Below are 9,983 nucleotides of genomic sequence, written 5' to 3' on the forward strand. Positions count from 1 at the left end.
GATCGTTCATCAGTACCAACTACATGGTTCACAATAAAAAAGATGCCACCTCTTTCAAACTAAACTGTAATTCCCATAGTTAACAAAAGCTTCTTGAAACCTCAGAAGTTACTTCAAAAGCATGAAAGAAGCGTATTTCATGGTTCAAAGACTTTATGAGAAACTAGCTTTGAAAATGGAAAGCTTGCTTCTCCCATGTATAAAGTGAAGTTCTTTCATATTGTAAATGTCTTTATCATGTTAAAAGAACCCTATTTTCATTTTTTAAATGTATATATTTTTATAGTAAAAAATTTGCTAACTGTTTAGTTATACACTGTCGATCCCAAGCTCGGATAAAGGAGGAGGGTTGCAGTAGGCCAGTGACAACCAACATAAAAACTTACTCACACCCTATGAATATGAACAAATATGAGAATTTTGTTGGGGTGTTCCCTACTGAGCGACGCGCTGTACTCTATAGGCCCAGAGGCAGTGATAAATGGGCAAGGGTTGCTAGGTCGTCGCCCAGAAGCGACGCGTCACACCGGCGCCCAGACGTGGTGTCAAATAGGCAATGGTTCCCTCACTTTGTTGGACGAGTGGGGGTAAAGAAGATAGTTCAAGACCATAAAATTAGGTTAGCCACTTGGAACATAGGGTCTTTATCTGGTAAGTTGGTAGAGTTAGTAGATGTTATGTGTAGGAGAAAGATGGATATTTTATGTCTACAAGAGACCAAATGGGTAGGTGAGAAAGCAAAAGTGATATAAGATTTGGTATACAGAAATAAATAGGAATAGAAATGGAGTAGGGATTGTTATTAGTCGTGAGTTTATAGATAATGTAGATGAGGGCCGTAGGAAGGGTGATAGGATTTTACTTATTAAATTAGTATTAGGTACGGATATTATTAATATTATTAGTGTTTATGTACTTCAAGTAGGTTTAGATGATTCTATTAAGCATCAATTTTGGGAAGATTTAGATGGAGTAGTACAAGAGATATCTTATGGAGAAAAGCTTTTCATCGGCGGTGACCTTAATGGACATGTAGGCATTAGTAAGTATCCATGGAGGCTATGGTATAGGAGAAAGAAACGAAAGTGGGGAAAGGATTTTAGATTTTGGTTTGTCCTATGATATGATCTTAGCAAATGCTTGGTTTAAGAAGAGGGAGTCTCACCTAGTAACATTTAAAAGTGGGGTTAATACAAGTCAGATAGATTTTTTCCTACTTAAAAAGAGAGATAGGGGTTGTTGCATCGATTGTAAGGTTATACCGGGAGAAAGTGTAGCTACACAACATAGTCTTAATTTTAGATCTTAGAATTAGACAATGCCGCAAAAGGAATAGACATAGGATAGATCCTAGAATTAAGTGGTGCACACTGAAAGGAGCTAAATAAAGAATGTTTGTAGAGCAGGCAGTTAAGGAAGTTGATTAGTGTCTCGAGGAGGATTCAGAATCAATGTGGAATAAGATAGCGGGTGGCATGAGAAATGTGACTAAGGAGGTATTGGGTAAGTCTAAAGGCGGTGCACCGCTAGGTAAGGATACATCATGGTGGAACGAGGATGTCAAATTAGCTATTAAGGTTAAAAGAGAGTGTTATAGAAATCTAAGTAAAAGTCGTGATAATGAGAATTTGGAAAAGTATATGATAGCAAAGAAGGAAGCTAAAAAAGTAGTTCGGAACGCGAGGGATAAGGTATATAAGGAGGTTTATGACAAGTTGGATACCATAGAGGGCGAGAAGGATATTTATAGGCTTGCAAAGATGAGATAGGAAATCAAGGGATCTGGGTATGGTTAGATGTATCAAAGATGAAACGCAAAGGGTTTTAGTCAAAGATGAGGCGATTAAGGAGAGATGGAAAGATTATTTTGATAAGCTATTTAATGAAAGTCATGCTTAGGATCTTGGAGACTTCTTCATTCCTTTTCATGAGATTAATCGTGACTTCATGCGCAAGATTCAAAAGAAAGAAATTGTAGAGGCTTTCAAGAAAATGAAATCAAGAAGAGCAGTTGGCCCAAATGGTATACCTATCGAGGCTTCAAAATGCTTGGGTGAGAAAGGTTTAGAATGGTTAATAAATCTTTTTAACAAGATTTGGCGGACAAATAAGATGCCTAATGAGTGAAGGAAGAGTACTTTGGTGCCTCTATATAAGAATAAGAGTGATACACAAGATTGCACAAACTATCGTGATATAAAACTCATGAGTCATACTATGAAACTTTGGGAGAGGGTGATTGAGTATAGGTTGAGGAAAGTTGTCATGATATCGGGTTTTATGCCTGAAAGATTAACTATGAAAGTTATACATCTTCTTAGACAACTTATTGAGAGATATAGAAAGAGGAACAAAGATTTGCATATGGTTTTTATTGATTTGGAAAAGGCATACGATAGAGTACCTAGGAATGTTATCTGGTGGACAATGATGAAGAAATGTGTTTCTCTCAAGTACATTAGTATAATTAAAGATATGTACGAAGGAGTAGTAACCAATGTCCGCACTTGTGGAGGGGTGACAACCAATTTTCCTATAACGGTTGGATTACATCAAAGATCTGCATTAAGCCCTTTCCTATTTGCTATAGTGATTGATGAGCTTACGAGATCAATTCAAGAAAATGTGTCGTGGTGTATGTTGTTTGTTGATGATATTGTTTTGATTGATGAGTCTAGAGCTGGGGTTAATGCTAAGTTAGGATTATGGAGACAGACATAGGAAGCAAGAGGTTTTAAGTTGAGTAAGAGTAAGACAAAATATATGGAATGTCGGTTTAGTAAGCAACGAAGTAGTGATGAGAGTGTAGTGAAGCTTGGTGAGCAAGAAATATCGGTGGATGACTATTTCAAATATTTGAGATCTATCATTCAAAAGTATGGAGAAATTGATGGAGATGTAAATCATAGGATAAAGGTTGGGCGAATGAAATGAAAAAGTGCAACTGGAGTGTTGTACGATCGTAGAATGCCATTGCGATTGAAGGGAAAGTTTTATAAGACAACAATTAGGCCCACTTTACTATATGGTACGAAATGTTGGGTTGCCAAGAGACATCACATTCAAAAAATGAGTGTAGCTAAGATGCGTATGCTTAGATGGATGTGTGGAAATACAATAAAAGATAAGATTCGAAACGAGGATATACGTAAGAAGGTAGGTATTGCATCTATCGAAAATAAGATGAGAGAGAATCGTTTAAGGTGGTTTGGACATATTCGGTGAAGGCCTAATGATGCTCCAATTAGAATGATGGAGAAATGAGAAAATATATTAGTTAAAAGAGGTCGGGGTAGGCCTAATTAGAAGACTTGGATGGAGATGATAGGAAAGGATATGAACGCTTTGAACCTCACCGAGGACATGGCATTGGATAGAAATGATTGGAGGAGAAGGATTCATGTGGAAGACCCAGAATGATTTTCTTTTTTGGTTCATATCGCCGACCCCAATTGTTTTGGGATGAAGGCGTAGTTGTTGTTGTTTGTTGTATATATTTTTATAGTAAAATCAACATATATAATGAATATTTTTTCTAAAAATATTTAGAATTCACTTTAAGCAAAGTACACGAGTTAAATTTTTACCACTTTCTACTAGTTTCCTATTGTTGTTTCTTACTCGTTTCCCCTTATGTTTACTAAATGTTTCACACTTCAAGCATCCATACATTTCTTAAACACTTGCTTCTCGCTTCGCTTCACATTGTTGTTTCTCAAACTTTCTTACTTACTCTGGTAACTATGGCGATTTCCTAAGAACCTCAATCAACGAAAATTCTCATTACCAACTTAGAGGCCTCAAAATTTACAAACATATTGTTGATTAGAGCCATCAATTTTTTCTGCAGGTAGACCTTTTCCCGCATAGAGACACTAACATCTACAAGAACCACAGTTTAATTAGACCCGTGAGTTTTTTTTTTGGTTTGCCTTTTGTCTTCCATACAAGAAATGAGGGATGAGATGTAACCTATAGCATCACCATAGCCATATTGCCTCAACTATTCAGTCATAGATAGTACAGATGGTGCTGAAAAGGCTTCGTAGGAAAGAAAATGCTAAAATACAATTCAGTTCTCATCTCTTTAGATAATGAGAAAAATAAAAAGATAAATGAAAATTGTGACAAAATAAAAAGGTAAAAAGACATAGATGGACACTCAATGGTATTAGAACAGGCTGAAGTAAGCAATCTTAAACAGAGGAAACATAGCAATTTACATAACAATAAGCTTAAAAACCATGGTATAACCAAAGTAGCATTGCAAAAGCACAAGGGTATACACTAGTATTCCGCAGAAGAAAATAGTAATATACCTGTGCTTCCGCAGATGCTATTTGTGGCTATTTTTTTTCTTCAAAAGGCCTCCAAACTTATGGAATAATGCATTCTTCTTCTTATGCTGTTGCTTTTGCAGCATGTTTGCACCATTATCAGCACTTTCTGGCGCCAATCCATTTGTCTGTTTCAAACCATCAGAATCCATCTTCGAATCAAAATCTTCATCCAGAGCTTCCTGCCCATTACTCTTGGGTGATGAGTCCTTGTCACTAATCTTGCAGTTTTCCCATGTGGAAACCTCTACATCCACAGAATCAACTTCATCTTTTCCATTCTCATTGTCGTTCCCATTGCCATTGTCATTGCCTTTCTCAGACTCTGGTTTTACTTCTGCCAGATCAACATCGATGGAAACAATATTCCCATGTTGCTTCTCTAGGTTACCAGGGGAAACAAACAATATAGACATTTCATTGATCTTTTCATCAGGTTTCTCATCAGCAAACTCATTCTTCTTTGGAACTTCTAGATCCTCTCTGCTCATTTCTTGGCCATCTTCCTTGGCTTTTGGTGAAGTTTTCTCTGCTAACAGCTTTGACAACTCTTCAATTTTCTCCAGAGCAGCAGCTTCTCTGGCATGAAGGTTTTTATTTTCTTGGGTGATCCTTGCTAGCTCGCCCATTTTGTCATCTAGAATCTCCTTCAACCGAAGGCTCTCATGTGTAGCATGATCTGCAACTTGTTTTGCAGAGGCCGCTTCAGACTTTAATTGGTTAAGAGAATTTTGCAGCTGCACAGCTTCCACTCTTGCCATTCGAGCTTCAGCCTCTGAAACTTTAAGAGAATTTTCCAGCTGATCTGATTCTTCTTTAAGAAATGTGATTTCTTCTTCTGATCTTTTGATACAACTCATAAAATTAAGTTCTTTTTCGCTCCAATCTTCTTTTGAGCTCCGCAATTCAAGGTCGTTTCCCTCAGCGACATCTTTATAGTGATGGATCTCCTTCTTTGCTTCATCAACCATGACCTGATACTTCTCCTCTGTCACTTTTACAACCAGCTTCAGATCTTCTACCTCAGTCCGTGCATCTGCAAGTTGGCCTTGAATATTAGCAAGATTTTCCTTTGCTTTGTTGGCCTCCATGGAAACTTCACGTAAAGCCAAAGCCAAATCATCCATTGCATTCTTGCTCTTCTCTTCTTCTCTAGCTACTTGCAGCACATCACTGAGCTTGATCTTTTCCTCCATTAGACTTTGAATCTTCAAAGCCATCATCTTTTCGTTCTCATCAGTCTGTGTCTTTTCCTCTTCCATCCTCTCAATCTCCTTTTTCAGAGATTCAATAGTTTTAGCCATGGAATCTGCTTCAACTTTCACCATCTCAATTTCTCGATCTGATTTCTCCAGATCTCCTTGTTGTTTCCCAAGTGACATCTCCAAAGATTCAATGCTTCCTTTAAGTGAAACTATATCAACTTCAGCCTCTTGAAGGAACTTGTTGCTTTCCTCTAACTGTTTCAGCAATGAAATTACTGATTCATTTGCAGTCTTCTCAGCAGACTTTGCCTTCTTGACTTCATCTTCCAACAACTCTACCTTCTTCCTCCACTCTACTGCCAAATCAACAGCATTAGACTCTGAACTTTTTGCATCTTTAAGCTCAAGTCTCAACTTTTCAATCATTCCTTCAGTTTGCACAAGTTTGACTTCAGCCATCATTGCTCTCTCCAATTCTTGTTTCAATGATTCAGCTTCAGAGCTCAATTTTTCCACTAACTCAGAAGCTTCCTTAGCTTTGGATTCCCACATTGCATCAATCAAATCCTTTTCCTCACTGGCAGCCAACTGAGAAGCAAGAGTTGCATCGAACGCTTCCCTCATTTGAACCAACTCCACATTCAAATCCTCCACTTTCCTAGCATTCTCTTCTGCAGTCCTCATCGCATTTTTGGCGTGCACCAAGGCCGAATTCTTATCTTCAGTGACCATGGCCAGCTCCTGCTTGATCCTGTCCATCTCCTGATTCACAAAGAGCAATGCCGATACATCATCGGAGTGTTGTTTCTTGACAAGTTCAATTTCTGACTGCCACTTCTGCTCAATCTTCTGAGCTGCATCGATGCTCGCCTGCTCCAACTCATCTGCCCGGAACTTTTCGATCTCAGAATTCTCCTCGGCTCGCTTCTGAAGAGCAAGTGTTTCACTCAGTTTCTCATTTGCTTCCTCGGCTGCTCTCTTTGCCTGTTTCAGATCTTCAATTGCTTGTGTTTTCTCCGCCTCAGCTTTCTCAAAGAGCTCCTTCGTCTTCTTCAAATCTTCCTGAACAAGGCCCAACTGGTTCTGCAACTCCAATCCCTTCACAACTCGCTTCTACACACAAAAAAAAAAAACAAATGGAAAATCTATAAAAGCATCCAATTTTCACAAAAAAGTCAAAATGTGGGGTGGGTTTTGAATTTTGATCCATGGAGGGCTTTAGGCTCTCTATTGCTTACCTCAGGCGTTGAGATTTTGGGTGATCGGCGTTCCAAATGTTTTGATTCGACTGATCTCGGCCTAGACTCAACCGATCTAGGCGACCTATCGACCGAGAGCCTCCCGGGTTGAAGAGGAGAAGGAGATGAATCATGTTCAGACTTGCTTGCTGCCCTGCTCAATTTGCTAGCCTTAGGTGTAACAGGAGAGGTTTTGTGTGGTGCCTCATACAACCCAGTTCTGCGTTTGTCGCCCATCTTAGTAAAGATTTCCATAACCAACAACAGAAACAGCACAAACAACAAAATCTAGGAAAACCAACAAAGGCCATCCAGACAAATAACCGAAAAACATTCATTCTAGAATCATAACAAGAATGCAAACAACAGAAAAAGAGAGAAAATGCAAGTAAAACCTAATAACAAAAACCGAAGAAGCAACTAAAAGGGTCATGAGATATGCATTCCACAGAGAAAAAAAGCGATACCCAGATCAGATCTAAATGCAAGAGACTAGGAAAACAACAGGAAATGTATGAAAATGACTTACTTGGTTCTTGAGGAAATCATTGTTGCATAGTCTTGAGCAACAGAATGGAGTAGTACAGTGAAAATGGGTGCTTTTTTCTTTTTTTGGTCTTTTCCTTTCCTCTCTTCTTGTTCTTCTAAGTTTCTAGTGAGTGATAAAACACCCACAATGTAGAAAACAAGAACAGGCAATCAACTTCTTCATTGTCAGGGGGGATCAATGGCAAAATGGCTTCGATTGATCTGAAATCTAGTCCTTCCAGTGTAAGTAATCATCGAAGTAAAGGCGATATTCTCATCATGTCCTTACTGCCTTTTAGAAATTACCAGTCAATTCCATTCTTCTGAAAATGACCAAAATACCATTCAATGGACCTTCACTCTTTTTATTTATAGGCATGCTGGGGTTAGGCAGACCCCACCAGGGATTTTGAACTTGCAACGTCCCAACACATGGTGACGTGCACTAACAGCTTCACTCTTTCTACTATTAAAAAGTAAAATAATGAAAAAGTTTTAGCAATAATCTCCCTTTTGTTAGTCTCATTATTATTTTTTCTCAAAGAATAAAATTAGCCTCTCTCTATATATATATAAGTACGATGCTAAATGAAGCATGCTATTGAACTTTAGTTGTTGTTTTTCAGATTTTTAATCTCAATGATTGATTTACTAAAAATTAACACTTTGATCATGCATTTTTTATGAAAAAATGGTATTTAGAGTTTCAAAAAAATTATAAAAATTATAGGCCATTGATTTTTTTAACCTTTTAAAAAACCTATCCATGCATCAAAATTAAATGCTCAAAGAAGTGATTCTTATAAAAACAAACATGTAGATCACATGTGTAGCATCATAATTTCGAAAAAAACACTGAAAATCCAATAACATGTTTCATTTAGCACTATGCCCATTTTGTAGGTTTTCATATATATATATATATATATATATATATATATATATATAATATTGCCGTAGGTTTGGTTAGGAACTGATGTTGTTGCACCACTTGCAAATTTAAAAAACCAACAAAGTTCAACATAATGGATAACCCAAAAAGTAATTTGGTGATTTTAGTTGAACAAGATGTGCTTACTGAAAGTCGTTGACTCGCAGACTCTCACTGAGACAAGTTTGAAGTGTGAGCTATTTGTCATTTAGTTCGCAGTCCTCGGACCATAGCAGCCAGAAGCATGTATTGAGAGGGAAGAATGGATTTTTGGGTTGATAAATTATAATCTTTTATGGAGATCACCTTTAGGTCTGGTAAACGAACCGATCTGCTTGTGGTTCGCCCCGGTTTGGCTCGCACAAAGCACATTTGTACTTGACAATTGAGCTCGGCAAGCTGGGCTACAAACAGTCCAGGTAGAATAAATGAGCCGAGCATAACCGATGGGATGTTCAGCTCTGCTTGGCTTGACAAGGCCTATATAGCTGAACATATGTAGAATTCAGGTAAAATTTATTAAAAAATATAATGTTAATCCAATTGGTTGAATAATATGCCTATGCCAACATTGACAAATTTTTTTTTTTATTTACACATGCCAACTCAAACTTGCTTCATTTGGCTTGCCGGAGCCAAACAAGCTGAGCCTAAATAATGTCTGTCTGCAAACCAGCCAAGCCCAAACAACCCATGTTGGATTAGTTTAGCTGGTTTACCAGCCCTAATTGCCTCAAAAAATGAAGAGAGCTGGTTCATGATAGGGTGTCACTAAGAGAATCTGTGAAAGGAAATGCACAGGGCAAGCCATGCAAATTGCATTTATCAGTATTAAAATATAATGCTTCCTTCAAGCATGACAGAGAACAGAAAAGTTGAAAGCGATTGTGCCTCTTGGAAATCTTGATTAGGGTATTGGTTTAAGTCAACTCACTTAGGTTGATATCTAGAATATGAGCATCATCAAGGATATTGAGAAGGAAAAAGAAAAAAAGAGTTTATCAGTTAGTGGTTAACATGCCTTTGGTGATAATTAATTAAACAGCAATCCAATTCAGTGCCTTTTAGAAAGAAATAGGATGAATCTAGTCAATGTGTGGTAAAATGGAATTTGAAATTAAATATTCCTTCAATTTCATATAAACTATTTCTATCATTTGCGTTCCTTGATTTAACCAGTTATGAAATTGTTTGACTTGGGGGGCTTAATTATCTAAGCTTCTCAATTCTTTTTCTATAATAATTATAGACTCAACAGCAGGTTTGCTTACATCTCAAGCATTGGTCCAAGCCAGAGTAAGATGCCACCTAACTTACCAAATTACCAGATCCACCTAACAAACGGGACCAGCCTAATTACCATGCCAAGAATATTTAACTTTAAAATCCAACACACAAATCTATTTGAGTTTGGTAGTTCTACTTGGGCCATCAAGCTAAGGATCTAGGTTGGACCCTAGGATCCAATCATGTTCACCAAATGAGACCTGCCTCAATACGCTTGTATGTCAACCTCAGAATGACCAGAAGGCAGAGCTTCTGGGTCGGAGGAGTCGCTCATGGCTCGGCTCGTAAAGAGCTTGTTCCAACTAGTAAAATAAACTCAGTAAGCCACAGATGAGCGATGTGTTTGGCTCGTACAAGCTTGCTAAGTACTCATAAATTTATTTTAGATATATACCATATAATATAATGTAAAACGAATGATTGAAGTAACTGTAAACAGGGCTGGCAGATCCAGAAC

The 9,983-nt window shown here is 37.7% G+C and overlaps 1 protein-coding gene across 1 annotated transcript; it reads right to left on the reverse strand.

Moving 5' to 3' along the window:
* Positions 1-4,033: 4,033 nt before the first annotated feature.
* Positions 4,034-7,527, reverse strand: LOC149845278 (WEB family protein At5g16730, chloroplastic-like). The gene is made up of 3 exons (XM_089995665.1): positions 7,310-7,527; positions 6,781-7,000; positions 4,034-6,655 (listed from the first exon to the last, which is right to left on the reverse strand). The coding sequence occupies exons 1-3, from the start codon at positions 7,327-7,329 to the stop codon at positions 4,337-4,339; spliced, it is 2,559 nt and encodes an 852-aa protein (XP_089851791.1). The 5' UTR covers positions 7,330-7,527; the 3' UTR covers positions 4,034-4,336.
* Positions 7,528-9,983: the final 2,456 nt, after the last annotated feature.

This window comes from Nuphar pumila, chromosome 2 (genome assembly GCF_984573655.1).
Source record: "Nuphar pumila chromosome 2, dmNupPumi1.hap1.1, whole genome shotgun sequence".
Taxonomy (NCBI): Eukaryota; Viridiplantae; Streptophyta; class Magnoliopsida; order Nymphaeales; family Nymphaeaceae; genus Nuphar; species Nuphar pumila.

What these genes read in the sequence shown, in the direction of transcription:
- LOC149845278 (XM_089995665.1), bottom strand. Translation starts at nt 7,329, where the DNA reads ATGATTTCCTCAAGAACCAA. An exon ending in ATGATTTCCTCAAGAACCAA is followed by an intron (nt 7,001 to 7,309) that starts GTAAGTCATTTT and finishes CGACAAACGCAG; the next exon opens with AACTGGGTTGTATGAGGCAC. An exon ending in CCAAAATCTCAACGCCTGAG is followed by an intron (nt 6,656 to 6,780) that starts GTAAGCAATAGA and finishes TTTTGTGTGTAG; the next exon opens with AAGCGAGTTGTGAAGGGATT.